General features: G+C 36.4%; 1 protein-coding gene across 2 annotated transcripts; it reads right to left on the minus strand.

The window, feature by feature from the left end:
- Nucleotides 1–60: 60 nt before the first annotated feature.
- On the minus strand, nucleotides 61–14,885 carry hal.1 (histidine ammonia-lyase, gene 1). 2 transcript variants are annotated; one of them, NM_001127093.1, is given in 20 exon segments: nucleotides 66–803; nucleotides 1,931–2,000; nucleotides 2,083–2,191; nucleotides 4,057–4,191; nucleotides 4,761–4,926; nucleotides 5,016–5,081; nucleotides 5,796–5,876; nucleotides 6,225–6,283; nucleotides 6,700–6,795; nucleotides 7,218–7,365; nucleotides 7,468–7,515; nucleotides 9,463–9,602; nucleotides 10,170–10,295; nucleotides 11,150–11,187; nucleotides 11,941–12,007; nucleotides 12,102–12,174; nucleotides 12,260–12,334; nucleotides 13,601–13,628; nucleotides 13,736–13,796; nucleotides 14,603–14,885. In NM_001127093.1, coding segments are annotated over 20 exon segments (1,974 nt in total). In that variant the 5' UTR covers nucleotides 14,850–14,885; the 3' UTR covers nucleotides 66–662.
- Between the last annotated feature and the right edge of the window lie 4,548 nt (nucleotides 14,886–19,433).

Here is a 19,433-nt window from a genome sequence, read left to right on the forward strand (position 1 = left end):
TCATGTGTATTGTCGGCTAAACAAGGTTTTAATGTAACCAAAGTCTGGAAGAAATTGTTTGCCAATAAGAAAACAAAGCATTTTTATTTAAATACTATTGGCTGTCAAATGTATATTTTTTAACAGTATATTTTTAGCATTTTCCATAGGATCTGTATATTTCCTGTTCCTTCATTACTTTGAATTCTTGCTGAATTATAGAGTAGCACCATACTATGGTAGTTTCTGCACTTTTGCCGTTACATGACACTGCTGTTTTTAAGCGCAGGGATGTCCATCCTGTGGTCCTCCGGTTGTTTAATTAAAATGCCCATAATTCCCTCATGGCCTTCTGTTGTCTGCAGGATTCTGGGAGTTGCAGTGCAGCAATAGCTGGAGGGCTGCAGCTTGAACATCCCTGAGGGTGGTGCATAATCCTTATTTTAATGTGTAAATATCTCAGGGAAATGTGATACACAAAACATTTATTAAATGCTGCATTCATTGCTAGAAATCCATTTCCACTTTGAATAAAGTGAAGCTTGGTAAGAATACACAATAGCAAGCTAAATGCAGGTCTCAGCTGAATATTTTTCAGCTGTCTCTAAAGTTTCTAATGTTAAACACTTCGACAAGTTGGCTGCATGTAGTAGATCTCATTTACAATATTGTCTGTAAGGTTCTCATGAAGACTCATTATCATGTAGATTGAAGTTACTCAGTGAGATGCAGTCCAGTGAAGAAGCCAGGGAAGAGAGAGATCTTGATGCAAGACTGTGCTCTTTTCTATATTTTTCAATATAGGGTTCTGCTACCTCCCAAACCTATAGAACAAAGCAAGGAAATCAGTAAAACTTCTAATAATGTAAAAAAATGTAATAGAAGGCTTTAGCCAGTCTAAATGCAAATCTGTTGTTGCCTGATACTCTCCTCTGAGACTATTCATAGGTCATTCCTTCCACAAATGCTTATATGTAAACTTATCTATTTGGCTTTATTGAAACAAGAAATGTTTTATTTATACAAATCTGAATTATACAGTTAACGTGCAGAAGTGTCAGTCACCAAAGTTGCTGTAAGCATAAGGCTAGAATTAGTACAGTATACGTAATATTGAAGAGAATGGAAAGACTCAACTCTAGAGTATTATATATAGATATGTACATAAATAAGTATATATAAAGTAACCATGAATGGCAGTAACATGTTTAATTTTTAATAGCTAGTACACACTGTGATACACAGGCTGTAACCATATACAGTAAGCTGACCACATCATGCATTAAACTGCAAAAAAAATGCACCCTTGGCGAGCAAAGTTTAAAGGGGCAATATACTATTTCCAAGTGGAAGCCAGGGTTTACATTCACTAGATTTTTTTAAGAAATGTTAAAAAAACAGTAGAACCCTGATTTTACACTCCTGGATTTAATGTGTTTTGGAGTGGATTTTTTTCCGATCCCACATAGGCAAACTGCATTTTTTCTTTCCCAGATTTAACAGTTTCACAGTGCTGTTTTGCAAGAAAATGTAGATTGAGCAGTTCCACAGAATTTAGATTGTTTTGAAGGAAAATTTAGAATCTGGGTTCTACAGTACATGTTTTAGCAGTAGAGCAGCTATGTTTTGCATCCACAAAAACAGCTCCCTCAGTTCATAGAGAACAGTAGTGTAATACCTGCTGTTGTAGGATGTACCTTTAAAGCTTGTAGTTTGTGTGTTAAAGGAATGATCAATACATTAAGTATAAATGGATAAATGAGTGATTTTCATATGCGCCTTACAAAGTAGAGCACTATAATAAAATTCTAACCTTGTTGTCTTACAAATTAGGATCAGCATTAGGAGTAACATACACATGAGACAGGTACTTTACATATCTGAGCTAGAGAATTTTTTAGATCTAAAAAAAGTCATTTAGGCCTTTTTAAATGCAGAGGAAAAAACTTACCTTTTGGTCCAAAAGCAATCTGTGCACTCTTTCTATATCTGGAGCCATAAAACGGTCTTTCATCCAAGGCCTGAAGCAGAGTAAATAATGGACATTGGTCAACACTGAAAAGCTCTCATGAAAAACACCAAAGGCTGAGAACAGTTTTTTACCTCACAGCTGAGCGCACAAGCTCATACACCTTTTCCAGTGGAGTTGTGGTTTGGAGTGGGCGCCGAAATTCCATCCCCTGACATGCGGCAAGCAGCTCAATGGCCACCACTGAAAAGTTGGATAATAACATGGTCAGCAATAGTTTGAAAAGCAATAAAAAAAAAAAAAGGTTATGGAGTTAATGTTTATGATGGACGGGGGTTATATTGGCAGTTTTGTAGCAAATGAACAAGATGTACAGGTTCTTGCACATGAGCAACTTTAATTTGCATTAAATACTACTTACACTATGGTTTTTTTTTTTATCAACAATCACATTTTTTTCACGATTTAAGTTTCCATTAATTATCATTAATATAAATTTTGGTTTTAAAAAAAAAAGAAAGATATTTACTATGCAAAAAAAATTAGAAAAAAAACTGTTTACATCTGAGATCATGTAGAAGTCAAAGCTGTCCTAGCCAAAATTTAAACTATTAAGTTAGAGGTTTTTGATTTTTTTTTTTCAAGCTTTGCAACCCATTAAAAATGACATGAAAATCATGAATTCAAGGTATTCACTATTTTTCTCTCTACAGTTTTATTCACTCATGTTTTTTAATTCAGATTTTTTCATAAATTCTGTAACATTCATGTTTTGGGGTTATTTAAAGCAAAAAAAATATGAATATTACACAAATATGAATTTTAATAAATAGGCCTCTGTGTTGTGTAAGCAGAATTGTTAGATAAAAATGCTTTTTGCTGTAAGTAAACCGAGTAATATACTTTGCCTATGATTAAACATTACTGTGTATGATATAATACACTTCATTGGCCTCCCACTGTTATAGCCTCTTAGTGACTAATGGGTAAGAAATATGTGGCATATTTTTTTTTTTTCATTTGCATTATACCTCTGTTACTTTATTCCTTACATAATCTACCCTTGTTTCTACCTAAACTGTTCTTGTCAATCTAATAATCAGAATTGCTTATTAAAGGGACAGTATACACCTAGAAATTAGCACATTAAATAAGACTTGTGTTAAAATTACATTCTTTAATTTAAAAAAATTGACATTCAGCTATCAAAGCAACAGTTTGAAGCTCATTATTAGGGGCTTCTCAATAAACTGGTACAGTAATTAGTTTAATTAACTCCTTAAGTTCTTTAGGACAGGAAGTGCTAAAGTGAAACTGGCTCCATATTCTTGTTTAGTGCCAGAAATATCACAGATAGTAGATATTTCTTAATTAAAAGAATAGACAAAAACTGGTCAGCACTAATTATAAGCCCTATTCATAAGCTTGTGTTGATAAGGGGTGTATAGTCTCTCTTTAAAGACCTATCTCTATACTTAACTCATCTGTGCACAACATTATGGTTATACAGCAAATTCAATCTTCATATGAAAGATTAGCATGAGTGGCCACCTACAAAGAGAGCATGCCTTATGGGCTTATTTATCAATTTACAAGTTTGTGAATTCTAGAGTTTTCTTTTACTTTAAATAAAAAAAATGTTTGCTTATTTATTAAAAGTCTGAATAATTAAAAAGAAATACATCAAATTTGTAAGTTTATAGTCTTGGAAAAAATTATTGAAAAACTCATAAATCTAGAATTGAAAAAATGGCTTGAATATATCCTAGAACAATTCCCATTGACTTCTATATAAAGTCTTACATTCAAGTTCTAATTTTTTGCACTTAATAAATATGAAACATTCAAGTTTTTTAACCATATTTTGAATATTGGGAGTTTTAGTGCAAAAAAGTTTGAATTTGAACATTGAAAAATCACACCCTTAATGTTTTGGAGGGTTTCATGCAATGAAAGTAAAGGAGTAAAAAAAAAAACAACAGAACCAGAAGAAGCACTTGGTGAGAGCAGTGATACTCAAACCCACCATAGCTATTGCATACGCACACTACTTATTTTGGACTTAGGATCCCTTAAATATACAGTATTATTTGTTTTCCCCATCATACCATATTCTACATGCTCAATGACTTTCAGAGCTTTCCTGGCTGCCCACCCTCCCATGGACACATGGTCTTCTGTAGCTGCACTGGTTGAGATGGAATCCACAGATGAAGGATGGCACAAAACTTTGTTTTCTGACACTTGAACAAAAAAACAAAAAACAAAAGAGAAGCTTAGTTACAACAGAACAGAAACTAACCAGAATAATGTAGGGCTTGATTGTTCTCAGAACTATAACACTGAATGTATGTATACAAACATCTTCTTAAGTGAAATTCCAACACGTGTCAGCCATTTGCAATGCACTACCAAGGAACAGCAGTTATGTTGTAGGGAAACAATGTTAGGCTGAGGAAGCATACTAATGAACTATAACATGAAACATAAAAGAAAATACAATGCTTCTGTTAGAAGAAATCACAGTACTGTATTTTAGCACAGACTGAACAGTGTGTAAATGTCTGCTGACTAGCTACATTTTATATTCCCAGGAAAGCAACACATGGAAGAAACTATGTAAAAAAAAAGCCATTCAACCATTTCATCCGCATTCAGATTATAGGATCCAACTATGCCCCAAAAATTTCTGGCCTATTTAAATATTTGTCATAAACATATGCCCCTATACTATACATTTATCTTCTTTATCAGGGTCTTACCTAAGGAGCTATATATTGGGATAAAGGTCCATAAATATAAAAGCAGTTACCAAGAGCAGCAGCAGTGCAGTGAGCGATCATGAAGCCAGAGTTTAAGCCTCCCTCTGTCACTAGGAATGCTGGCAGCTCACTGAGTGAGGGGTTGCACAGTCTTTCAATCCTCCTTTCACTGATGGCAGCAAGTTCATGCACCCCAATAGCAAGATAATCCAAAGCCTGAAAGGAAAAACACAAGCCTGTTTGTATGCCTCAGTGATTGGGTCAGTTGGTAAAATTAGAGGACACATCACCACATACAGTATTACCTTTGCTGGATATTCCCCATGGAAGTTTCCACCTGAAATTATCTCTCCTCGTTCTGAAAAGACCATCTTTGAGGAATAGTTAAGAAAAATGTGGTTTTATGATGTAATTATGTATTTTTTAAATAAAGTTTTTCCAGTAGCTATTTTTTTGTTTGTATCTGTAGCTATCTAGGTAAATACTACTTATCTGCTTTATTCATAGACTGTCCAACTGTCTCAATTACATTTAATCCATATAAATATCTATAACACTGACCTTTGTTTTTCTTTCCCCAGGCAACTTTAAATTCCAAGCACCAGAAAGAATTCTCCTAATTTTTTTATTGTGCCCCCAAGTCCTAGAACAACCTGACAGACTGCACTAATCCTGTAGCTTTAAATTCTTTCAGGAATATTTATGCCTGTTTAGGCCCTGGTATTTTAGGTACACAGAGGACCAAACATCCCCCCCACCCTCCCAATAAATAGTGAGTGTTTAAGGCATCTTACTGCAGCCCCTCTAGCATTTGTCAGCATCCAAGGATTGCCAGATGGGACTGGTTTCAGCAATCATTTGTTAGGTTCTAGGCTTTAACATTCAAATTAATTTCCTGTGGATATACAGTGCTGTGTCAGGAAGAAAATCCTTAAGCTGGCCATGCACACCCTGATGGCATAATTTGACCAAGCGGGTAGACCCCATGTTACATTTTATGTGATGTGATTTTATCCTTGCTTATGTCTTGACTTTGGTCATGCTACTTGGGAAGCAAAATATTAATATTTCACAGAACAGGATACAGGATTGTCTGTTGCACTGTTAACTTCAGTCATGATTATGTTCTTCACAAAGGCGATTGTGTCATTCACTACCCCATGTACCTGAAAAATAATACAAGAATAAATTAGGGATCCTGTAGTGATATACAGAGCTAAGAGTGGATAAGGCTGCAGGTAAGGTTCAGAGACCCAGTATGGTTGGAACAGTTTGTGTAGCAGTTGTGTCACAGTGCCGCTTTATCTTGGTCTACTCTGTGGTCATTGAGACCTGCTTGGAAATATACAAAGTGCTCTAAAACTGGAGCCACATTTTACCTGTGTTTAAATATTTCAAAATTGTTATGTTATTTGAGAAAAATCAGAAGTATTTGCAACAGAAGCCATAAAACCAGTCACATTACTGTGTATAAAGAGTAAACATGGCAAATTTTGTTCATTTATATGTCTTACCTGAGGACAACAGCGTAATGTGTATGGGTCCTGGACTTTATTGCAAAATCGATGGCTTTCTGCAATTAAGAACACATACAGTTCAAGAACTAACACGCTACAACATTTTTACACCAAAAAGCTAGCTAATGGTTAGACATTGGTTTGTTATGGGGGATTTAGATTTCATAATATCCTATGTTATTTTTGATACTTTGATACTATTTTTTTAGCCCATGCACAGAGCACAGAGTTTGCAAATCTAGTACAAGATGCATAGCACAGTACTAATTGCAGTACCTTTATTATAGGAGCACAAAGAGCTGCATCTCAGGTGTTTAACAGGCTCTGAATAGGTGCTATTTATTACATGTCTATTAAGGCTTGCACCCTGTCATTTATGTATTTCTTGACACATAAATACAAACTTGATTAAATAAGTAGGTTAAATGTATGTATAAAGATGTGCTACCATATGCTTCTCTTTTTCAAATACCTGCAATCTCAGAAGGGTGATGATCGGAATCCAAAAGTGATCGAAAACGGAAAGCAACCTCTTCTTGTCCAGGATGGGGCCTGATTCTGTGAATATCTAAAAACAATTATATTTTAGCATTTGGAAAAAGGAACAAATCCTGCACACCAACAACACTTGCATTGGCAAATCAAAGAGTGATAGGAAGCCAGTTTAGCAGTTCTAGTCTTACTATTAAATAGTCTGCATCAATGGTTTTGTTAGGGGCAAAAACAGAATGTCCTGTAATACCATTGGACTGAGATGTTATTGTTTGGCCCATTGCTTTAACAAGAAAATCAATTATGTTTGGCCATCCACATGTATGACCACAATGTACAAAATAATAATATCTAATTAATAGGGAAAGTCAATTTCAAAGGACATGAAATACTGCAAAACAAATTAGCTAAAAAAAATACAAAATTTTATTTGTACACAGGGTATGTTTATATAGCATTATTGTCAAGCTATGGAGCAGGCGGACATTAAATACTAACCAGCATCAAAGGCTTTTACTGTGCCCTTGAGGACTTCAAGTGTGAGGGCAGCAACAATGTCAGCTTGTTTGGCAATAGCATTGGCTCTTTCAACAGCTTCACATCCCAGGGATGTGATCAACTGAGTCCCATTTATTAATGCCAGGCCCTGTATGAAAATGAACAGAGACAAATGTGTTTTGTGTGTCAACTATTACATCATAACCCCAAATCAGCTAAAGAGCCTAAATTCAAAACACAGTGCCATTACCTCTTTTGGCTTTAAGGAGACCGGCTTTAGTTTATGAGCTTTCAGAACCTAAAATGACATTTAATGTAAAATTTAAAATAAAAGCATAATAAAATATTTGAGTCAGTAGACAGCAGACTTTTCTAAGTGACTTCTCTTTCATAATTCCTATATATTCTTCCAGAACTTTCTAACTTCTCTCAGCTATGTAAATAACACAAAGTGGCATATTTATTATAGTGTGTAAGCTACCATCATCAGTAAAGCTGCCCATAGCAACTTTAGATCTTTTAGGTGACCATTGAATTTGAATTGTTGATTGGTTGCTATGGGCATGTTGTCTTATACACTATAATAAATATGCTCCGTTGTCAATATTTTAAAATCAGTAGACATTCATGTTTTGCCTTTTAATTAGTGTTTAGTTAAAAAAACAAGTAGTGGGCAGTGAGGTTGTGATGGCTGATTCTGTTAATGCCTATAATACTAATATCTACAGTTAGTATTGATGTTGATATATATGTTTTATGTATGCAAGTGTATAGATAGGTAAGTATAGGTTTGTGTGTGCTGGGTTTACTTGGAAGGGATGGACTCTGGTCTTTTTTCAACCCTATGGAACTATGCAACTAAGTAAGAAAATCTTTCCAAAAGGATTGGTTGTTTTAAAAAAGTTGTCTGTAATTCTTTGTAATTCTTGTAATTCTTTGAGTTTACAGCATATATCTACAGGGGTTACAACTAAAAAAGTAAAAATGACATGGGGAAAATAAATGTACAGGTATGGGATCTATTATCTGGACACCCATCATCCAGAAAGTTCCAAATTATGGGAAGGCTATCTCCCATTTTTATTTATTTGAATCAAATAAATGTAATCATAAGAAATTATTTTCTTTTTCTCTGTAATAAAAAACAGTTCCTTGTACTTGATCCTAACTAAGATATAATTAGTCCTGATCGAAGGCATAAATACCCTATTTGTTTTATTTCATGATTAATTTATTTTTTAATAGTAGTAAGTATGGAGATCAAAATTACAGATAGACATCTATTTAGAAAATCCCTAGGTCCCAAGCATTTGGGATAACAGGTCCCAAGGTACAAGTGTAATACAGGGCCTAAATACAGGGACTGGCAAAAGAAAGATAGCTAGATCGATCTGGGAAGCAATGAAGCCATAATTAAATAATGCAGAAATCTGTACCTTTTTTGGGTTATTGCAAAGCAGTGACTGCACAATTTTTCTTCTGGCTTTATAAATATATATTTTTAAATGATTGCTTGTGTATTATATTATTTGTATTTTAAAGGAGACATATCATATACAAATTATGAATGTACTAGTGAATTATACTCTTCTAAATATAGAAGGATTGTGCTTAAAAAGTTGTGTGTCAGACTGATTTATTGAGAAATTCCACAAAAACCCCATTAGCCCCGCCCATCTGTTCCACTTCTTGCTGGCTGAATTCTCTGGATGAGCTGGGGAGCCGGCGGCCCTCAGTACACTGCTCTGTAGAATAGGAACCAATCAGCAGCTAGGCTGACCTGATAGGGAACTGAAGCCTGTCTTTGCTTGTGTGAGTGCAGGGCTGTGATTGGCTCTCCCCCTCCTACTGTGCTTCTGGCAGGGACCGTTAGGACACGCCCACTCTCCATTTCACACTGGACAGAGAAGTGATAGGATCTATAGGGAGCTCCAATAAAGGGGCCATTGTATTATAAACTGCTGTTAACAAAACAGTCACAATGAAGGGTTTAGGGAGGAGGTTCTATGCTGGTAATCTTGTTATTTATTTCACAATTACTAAACATTGAGTAGCTTCAGTCTCCCCATCTGCCTATTATGCTTAAGCGATAACAAAAGCCTTCATTTTTCTTGTGCTTAAAATATGCTAAAAGTATGTTTAGCACAAGTTCTATTGTTTGAATTCACGTTAAACCAGGGGGAATACTATCGCTAGACTGAAAGAGGCAGTCAAATATTGTCAGATATTATCAAATTGATCTTACATATTTGGCATCAGCCCAGCCACTCTTGGGTGACCACATTTTGCCTTCTCCAATTAGACCCAATGCAAGATGAGAGAGAGGTGCAAGATCTCCACTAGCTCCAACTGTCCCTTTCTCTGGGACATATGGCAAACAACTTGCTGGAAAACAAAACACATTTAATCACGTTATTTTGTATTAAATTATAGGGCAGTGTAAGCATAATGTAAACAGCAGTTAACCTGATGTGGTTATTTGTTACAGTATTATTATTAGTGCTCATTCACATATTTGGGCTGTTCAAGCTATAGACTAACACATATCCCTTCCATAACTGAGCTTAATTTATCCAACTGTTGTATTTAATCCGGTTTACATTCACTTACTTTATTAAAACAGATCTGATAGCATGCAATGTGATGGATTATATTTAGGTCCAGACCCATAGGTTAAAATTCCTGTACCAACTTGATGCATGCTTTATCTCATGCACATAAACATTATATATTCTTTCCCCTTTCACTGAGCCACTATATTCATAGCAAGAATCTTACTGATACCTTCCTCCAATGCAGAAATGTGAAATTTTTATACCCAGACCCCAAAGCGAGATACATATATATATATAAAATTTTATGTTTATCTGTATGTTTTCCCTCTCTGTATTTTTTTTAAAGAAATAATAATATTGAGGGGTATTTTTATAATGTAAGACAACATTTTCTTACCATTAAAAGCATCAATGGCTTGTTGTAATGTTTCCAGGGATATACCACTGTACCCTTTTGCCAAAACATTAATCCGTAATGCAAAAAGCATGCGTGTGCGCTCAGGACTCAGAGGTTTCCCAACACCTGCCATAATATGATAACAGTATGGATAAGAAGAGTGGCAAAAAAATCTTTGAGATTATAAGGGTCATTTACTTACCAGAGACACAGTGTGCAAAGTGTGCTTTCGGAATCACCATGTTTTTCCCCCACAATGCAACATTCCCCCCCACCAGAATTCCAGTGTTGTTATGCTTGCCAGGAGGCACTGAGTCTGACACAGTTGTGGCCAGTGATTTGCATGCACTTACTATACAAATCAGACACAATTGTGCTGAAAGTTTTCCAAGTCTAGTTTCCATTATTTTGAGTGTTTGGAATTAGAGTGATGTGTGCGCCTGTTTCTTTTGGTGCACCAGGGCTAAGCCAATTGATGTAAGACTGTAAGAACCCTAGCGTAACCCCCTGGTTTGGAGGTGGTGGTAGTTCCAAGGTTACCCTGCATCAATAGATACAGTGTCGGACTGGGGTGCCAAGGGCCCACCAGAAAACCTTAGACCTTAGGCCCACTTTCCCCTTCTATGTTCACTCACTTTCTTTAGTCTCTTAATTACTTCTTTTTACATAATATTATCTATCCTTTCCTCCATTTCTTGTCATATAGAATTGAGTTATGGCCATAATATACAGCAGGTATACAAGGCAAATGGTTGGGTAAGCATGACGGCCCACTGACAACTGGGCCTACTGGGAGTTTTCCTGGTATCCTGGTGGGCCAGTTCAGCACTAAATAGATGCAGCATCATTGATTTAAAACAGGAGGCAGGACAAAGGCAGGAGTGCTGAGCGCAACTATAAGAAAGTACAAGGAGTGAACTTTGCAAGCCCTCAGCTTCACTTGGGGTAGTAAATGACCCTTTTATGAATGATAGTTTTACCTGCTGAATGAGATCGTACAAGATTTTCTTGAAGTTCCCTAAACAGAAAAAAGTTAAAAATGAGAAGCAGTACTGACATTATTAAATAAGACAATTTCTTATTTTAAGAGCATTTGTACTCTTAAAAAAAAGAAACAAAACCATTGGAAAAAATGCATTATTTGTTGTGTGGTATTTGAAAACAATGAGGGGCAGATTTATAGATCAGAAGAATTCATAACAGTTCAATCAAAATTTTACATTTCCTTTTTCTGACATTCAGTTAAGATTTAAATCAATAAACACATTTATTAAAGCTGATACCAGTGTCAATTTTTTAAAATGAGTTCTACTTTTTTGAGCAGTTGAACTCCATTCTGTTTAGTGGAGAGGGAAGCACAGAAAACTGATAAGCAGCTGTGCTGAGCAATATGGCTTACCCAGATCCTTTCTCCCCAGGGAAAATCACATTTGGGGAGAGAAAGGATTTATATGTAAAATAAATAGTGACATTTAAAAAAAAATGTTAACCTTTTTTTTACAAGCAGTACACATTGGTACAGCTTGTAAAGGGTAATCCAGGTACCCAATGATTTGTTTAAGTGAACTAACCCAAGTGTAATTGCAGATAGAGCAATTCATGACATTTTGTTGACCAAGTAAAGCCAGTCACTGAATTTAGAAAGCAGAATAAAACTAGAGGAACATTGTAATGGTAGGAAGAAAACACATACTAAAAATGGGCATTTTTATTACTTCCCTACAAATCTTTTTTGTATTGAGAGAAAAATGTGTGTGCAACAAAAACTTACTTGAGTTTACACTCTGGAATGACTGTGCGAGCAAACTTTCCAAATCCTGTATTGATTCCATATACCACTGATTAAAGGAAGGAAACAGGCAAGGTTAGACCAGCACTGCAAGCATTCAGTGGGCCAAAAGAAAAACCTTCTAAAGTAAACGTATCAAATACCTTTATGCTCTTGGATGATACTTTCAATTAAAAGCCTGGATTGCTTCACTTTAAATTCAGCTTCTGGGCTAAGCTGTTTAGAAACAATAATGCATAGATTTGAGTTTATGACCTTTGAGTATAAATAGGGATCATACTTATATAGCAAAAGTGTTCACCTTTATTTTGTAGAGCCCTTTTCCCAAATTGAACACATCTTGGGGTGTCAAACTCTCTCCATCTACATATATATACTGAAAAAAGAAAAATAACCATTCAGTTGATAATGATTAAACTTAAATAAAACAAAATAAAATGCAACATCTCCCAGACTAAGAACACTTGTTTTAACCAGCTTTACGCTCTATACCATATGCATTTTGAGAAAAAAACTATCTTTTTTTTTAAGAGTCCCAGCTGTATTTATATAAAAGCTTATTTCTTCCACTGTATATGGTTGTGCCCAAAATTCACCATCCATTATCTGGAAACCCATTATCCAGAAAGTACTCCCATAGAGTCCATTTTAAGCATATAATTGTACTTTTTTTTCCTATGTAGTAATAACTATAAAAAAATAATTTTGCCATACACTAGATAGATAATACTTCACCAACAATATACTCCTGGTCCTCTTGGTTGACAAAATAATTGCCCTTTTAAAACTTAAAAAATACTTAATGGCACCTAACCTTGGTGGGAGACTGGCCTCCCTTTCCAAGTTGAATAGCCATGATAAAGACCTAACAGACCCTCTGACTACTCTAGGCTACAAGTACTCTATGTTACAGTACTAACTGTAAGCTTGTATATTCATCTTGTATTTTTTGTCAACTGTAATATCATTATTGAACTTGAGTGGATTAAACTAAATAGTATTTTTGTAAGAAGCAATTCAGACAATTTTATAGTGTTTGCAAACTAAGAGACTCTTTAAGGGCATTATAAAACATCCTGCTAAAGTAGAAACATAATAGAGATAATTGGTCTATTCACAAGACAGGGCTGGTAGCAAACCACAGGTGGTAGAAACACAATACTGACTAAATGGAGACAAGGTAAGAGACATGACAATAGGCAGAAAACTAATGAAATTTTACTCAAAGACGACGGGTGGAACAGTGGACACAATTTGATCAGGCTGAGAATACTGAGATCAAGAGACATAAACAGTAAATAAATAAATATATAGGCGAATGGAGTAATAATGGAAACTAGGGCTTGGATTCCTGTTTTCATTATTTATTGTTTACTAATGCACTAACCTAGCTTGTTGCATACTATCTTTAAAACAGGACCAACCTGTGCCTACTGTCAACCCCCAGGAAGCAATTTCAATGAGAATGTGTTATAAAGAAGTTTCTATAGAACTTAATTTGTGAAACTTGACAGACCAGAGGGAGTCAGCAGTTTGTACACATTTAGACTCACAACATATTTACATGAAAACACTCTTATGTAAACTGAATAACCACCCTATTTAACATGTTAAAGGATAATGAGAAAGAAAAGCCACCTACCTCACTTGGCTCTTGGTATTTACTGTATCTATACAGATGTTAAAGAAAACTAAAATAACAACAAAAGCTTTATACAATAACCAATTATAAAACTAGAATATTTTGCTTATCTAAGTACTTTGTTTGAAAGGATACAGATGGGAGCCTTCTGGTTGTGATGGAATGAAATCTGGTGATGTAACATCATCTTCTACAACTGTAAAAAACAAACAAAACTGACTTATAACACTTTATAACACTTTATGTTTCAGTCATCATCAAACCCAAACACAGGACATAAAAATATCATATCAGAAACTTTTATCTCTCTTTTTTGGTGGGTAAATCTACAACATTCAGACCAGCCAGACGCACCGCATCCCTTTGCTTTCATACTTTATTTTTTGATTACTCAAGTTCCAAAGTTGTGTACTTTGCTTTCTTGGGGGCAGTGTAGCGTTGTTAAAGTGGGATTGGGGTAAAATGCTTTTTTTTGCCCTTTTAAGGAAAATAAACCACATTAACCAGTAGTTTTTCATTTTGCTTTATTTGTATAGAACAGGTCTAGTAAAACTAATCAAATACTACTAGCATTCGTGCACTATGTTATTCTGCTCAGGCAGACGTGGGCAGATTTATCAAAACATGAGATTAGAGTTTACCATGGAAAAACTCAACTACTTTCTATTCATTCCTATGGGAATTTTAGAAGTGTATTTATTAAATAGTGAACTTTAACTTTTACGTTGATAAATATACTTCTAAAAATTCCATAGGAATTCCATAGGTATTTCTCAATAAAGAATGTTATTGATTTCATGTTTTCAAGTTTATGTTTTCATAATCTACAATTGGTTAGAATAATTTTCTGTAATGAATACAAATACTGGGGATGCTTTGGGTAGTATTATAACATTTGGGGTAACAAAAGTAATACAGTGCACAGGCAAAATTAAGAAAAAGCATTTTTTCTCTAGATCAAGCATTTTTAAATAGGATAAGTTTTACATCTGATTTACTTACCAACTTCAAGAAATTCATCATTCTCCAAAACATCTTCTATTGCATCATCAAGATCAAGCAAGCCCAGACCTTTACACCTCCGGACACAGAACTTAACATCCTCAACACAGCTAAGAAATTCATTATCAGGCTTGTTCTTAATGTAACGTCTCAAAGCTTCTTTACCAAGCCATTTAATGGTTTCACACGCATCTTTACATGGAATGGTTAACCATTCTCCTCGCACGTGCACTGTGTATCTTGGCATTCTCTCTGGAATGAATACCTCTCTTGATTACAAGATTGTGTGCTATGTAGCAAACTGGTTTAGGAATCAGTCTTAAGTACTATGGGAAGGTAAGGCTCAGCTAGAACTGTAGATCCGCCCTAATAGCACACTTGTAAAAAGTCCCACCTTATTTGAATGAAAATGGACTGTTCTGGGGCAAGGCATGGCCTCCTTCCCAGAATCCCTCCTTTTTTAAATCTGTCCCAGTTACAATTAAACTTGGAGGCATACTAGCTCATCTGTTTTAGAGGTCATATATGGGATGGCGGGGGGGGGGGAGGTATGCAAGGAGTAAATGAATTTTTATGTGTTAAAGATTTTTTGTTTGAATTTTATCAATATATGTAAAAAAAATATTTTGTGCCTATAAAATCCTATATAGTGTTGCCTGTGACTGAGATTTTGGATGCAGCAAAGATATGAGGTGAGCTCCCAGGCATCACAACTTATGTACCAGTTCAAACCGTTATGCTCTTCTGTAGTTAAAACCAAGGTGCCTATAGGTGGCCATACACGGGAACATTTCAGCTGGTGATTCAAGTCTTTTACATCAATTTTAATCAGAAAAATTCTATGGAGATTGTTATTTCTTGAGCTAAACAGGGAAACTAAAGCTACCCTATATTTGGCCCTTGCAAGGTAGATAATTAGATTACAAGTGCATAGAATAAACCCTTGCATAAATTACTTCTTATCTGTAAGCCAAAAATAGTCTCAACAAAGACAGAATGAATTCATTATATCTAATTAAACTAATTAACTAATGAATGGTAAGATAACTGTGAAAGCAAAATAATGACATCAAAAATAACTAAAACAAAAGACAGGATGTGTATTCAGGGCCAGGTCAAGTCAAGCGGGCACCCTAGGCAACCAGTGCACACCCCCCCTCTTGTGCGCAAGCGGGCACATGCACACAGGTGAGCAGGAAAAAGGGTAAGAGAGTGCAGGGCTTCACCAAAAGATCCTGCATTAGATCTTGCAGTTTTTTTTGCAGAGCAGGTACTCACTGAGCAAATCTTCAGGCAGAATTCTGCCATAATTGCCTTACGCATTTCGTGTTCACACGTAATCATAGGGAGCTGAGCCTCTCTTCCTTAGTGGTGAGTTGTTGGACATATCTTATCATCTTGCATATTAGATCTTCCAGTGCCCAAACTAGTGGAGCACAAGCAGAAGAGGTACTTGCCCAGCGCCCCCCCATCGTTGTGCCCTAGGCAAATGCCTCATCTGCCTACCCCTAGTACAAATGCCATATTACATATGCACCAAGCCCTTGGCAGAGATGCAAATTTCCAGGTAGTAGGCTGCAGCAAGCATTTGAGTAAACAGACATTTTTTCCCCCTTTTGTGGTGTCTCCTTTCTGAAATTCCCATCCTAGGCCTTTACCCACAGGCCCTATAGAGTTAATAAGTCCCTGCCTACCATACATGTTATATCACAGCCACCTTTCCCATTGCTACAATATATGTGTTCTACAAGTCAGGTTCAGGGCAGTCACCCTTTCTTGGACCACGAATAAAGGGGTAAGAATTGGTTATTATATAAACATGGACATTTTCCTACCTATGTTTATATAAACATTGTACATTTTCCTACCTAAAAATATCTCTACTACTTTGTCTGAGGCAGATAGATGATCAGTTATGCAATCATTTGTACTAGGTCGATAAAGCTTTGCACCAGGGATCCTGGCATAAGTATGCAGAGGCCCAAACAGTGCCCCAGCCCAATAAGCAGTAACTGTCTATAGCACCATACAGCAACCCCTCTGGCATTTTCCAGAATCCACAAATTAGCAGTTTAGGCATGGCAAATGCCAGTTTAAGTGTATTGCAGCTAGAATAGAACTATATATTTGTTTCGATGAATAAACTTCTGATATTTTTCTTGTAAAGAGAGCACAATTTCATGGTACAGGTTTGCGACCTGTTATCCAGTATGCTAGTTTTTTTTTGGATAAGGGATGTTTCCATAACTGTATGCTATAATTCTACTAAAAATCATATTAACATTAAATAAATCCAATGGTTTTGCAGCAAATAAGTAGTTAGTTCTATTATTACAGAGAAAGAGGAAATCATATTTTTTTTTTAAAAAAAATTGATATTAATGGAGTCTATAGAAAATGGCCTTTCTGTAATTAGGGTCGTGCACACAGGGAGATTAGTCACGCTGCGGTAAATCTCCGTTGTTGTGGGTGACTAATCTCCCTGCAATGCCATCCCACCGGCTAGAATGTAAATCGCTGGTAGGATGGCATACGCGGCGCCGTGAGAGGAAACTTAAGCCTTGAGAGGAAACTTCAGCGACTTTGGCAAATCGCGATGCCGCGTATCCCATCCCACTGGCGATTTACATTCTAGCCAGTGAAATGGCACTGTGGGGAGATTAGTCGCCTGATACAACAGAGATTTGTCACAGCGCGATTAATCTCCCTGTGTGTCACAGCCCTTAGCAATTTTCAGGATAATGGGTTTCTGGGTAACGGATCCTATATCTATTCATTTTTTTATCTCACCTAAACAGAAGTTGCAGAGTGTTGTCATTGCCAGCAAAGACATCTGCAGTGTGCCAGCCCATGCCTAGACAGGTGAAGAAAGACATCAGACTGCTAACAGGCTATGGACTTTCAAGTTAAGGTCAAGATCTTCAAATCCTTGCTTCCTTTACTAGAAGCCCATAGAGCAATCATGGCCAAACTATGTGACTCTAGCTGTTACTTAGCTACAATCCATAGTGTGCTGCAACATATTTGGGGTTTGGCTCTAGTGACAATATTGTTGTAAGCTCTGCATGCAGGTACCTTTACAGCTCTCTAAGCTGAAGTAACCAACCAGTGACTTGAGGGGAGGGGGCAATATGGGACATAACTGTTCAGTTATTTTGCATTTGAACCTGAATATGGGTGCACCCGGGACTGTAGGGGAATATTTTTTGTATTGGGGTGTTGACCTTGCAAATATTCTGCCAAAGAGGGATTTCTATTTTTATTTCTAGGCATCAGTATCTTTATGTAATACTGTATAAAAAATCCTAATTTTTAAATGATCTGGAAATTATATTTTTCCTTATGTTTTCTAATGCACCTAATCTAGTGGTATAACTACGGAGAAAGCAGACCCCCTTATGGAGGGGGAAAGGGCATAGGGGAGCCTGGACCATGGGATCTGCTTTTTCTATAGCCACTCTACAGCTAGAAAATGTGTGTGCCCGCTGCAATCTAATAAAAAAACTTTTACTGGACAATTCCCATTCCATTATTAAAAAATATTCCACAGTATATTCACAGTTGCAATTTTTTTTAAAAACGCATGATAAATCTTCTAGAAGTGTGCACTTCTTTCTTTCTTCTCCCAACCTCAGACCTCAGGGTGTGTACATTTACTTTGTGTTGCACATTTGCACGTGCACACACACCCTCTATGGCAGTGATCCCCAACCAGTGGTTCCTGAGCAACATGTTGCTCACCAACCCCTTGGATGTTGCTCTCAGTGGCCTCAAAGTTGGTGTCCATTATTGAATTTCTGGTAAGGAGGCAAGTTTTGGTTGCATAAAAAACAAGTATAATTGCCAAATAGAGCTGTCTGTAGGCTGCCAGTCCAAATAGGAGCTACCAAATAGCCAATTATAGCCCTTACTGGCAGCCCCAAAAAAGTTTTTCCATGCTTGTGTTGCTCCCCAACACTTTTTCCATTTGAATGTGGCTCACGGAAATAAAAGGTTGGGGATCCCTGCTCTACGTCAAGAATTTTTAAGGGAAGTAATAATGGTTATCAGCCGTCTGACCAAGATTTGATTTAGAATCTTGCCTATTGTAATTTTAAGGGGGGTCAGGGTGGGACTGGGTTGGCCCTGTCCCCACGTGGGCTCCGCGGGCCCAGACTCACCTGGGGGTGTTTTCCAGTCCCTACAAACTCTTCACAGCTATCACATTGAGCTACATCTAAACAACCACTAGATGGCATTGTTTATCATACGCTATTTACTGCTACTTTTATTTTAGACTGATAAAAGCCAATTAACAATAATCTTTGTTTTAGAGAGATGCAGGTGGACAAATCACAATGATCAGAACTTTAGGATCACTTGAAAAATGCAGCCCTATACACTCTATGATTAGTTGCCAGTGGCCAACCAGGTTATCCATTTTGGGAAAATAACTGATATGACTGCTACATTGGAAGAGGCAGTATGCCAAACTGATCAAATTGGATGACCATGTTGGCTCTTGCATGGCCAGCTTTAACCACCTTTATAGTTTCTCCTTTATACGTTATTATTTTATTATTATTATTATGCTCTCTTTTCCATTTTAGAGAAAGGCAAGAGATTCTCTGCACTACATTATTTTAAGCATTACCCTCACTGATACTGACTTTCCAGCTGTGCTGGCCTACCCTTCCCTTTATTCTGACACAAATGATGCTGCACGTATATACAACATGATGTTGGGGAGGGGCAAGCCAAATAAAAAGCACATGCGCTCAAACATAACTGGAACATCACTTATTTTAGATCTGCCACACTTGCCAATGCCACTAATAATCTCCCCCCAAGA

Source organism: Xenopus tropicalis, chromosome 3, assembly GCF_000004195.4.
Source record: "Xenopus tropicalis strain Nigerian chromosome 3, UCB_Xtro_10.0, whole genome shotgun sequence".
Lineage (NCBI taxonomy): Eukaryota > Metazoa > Chordata > Amphibia > Anura > Pipidae > Xenopus > Xenopus tropicalis.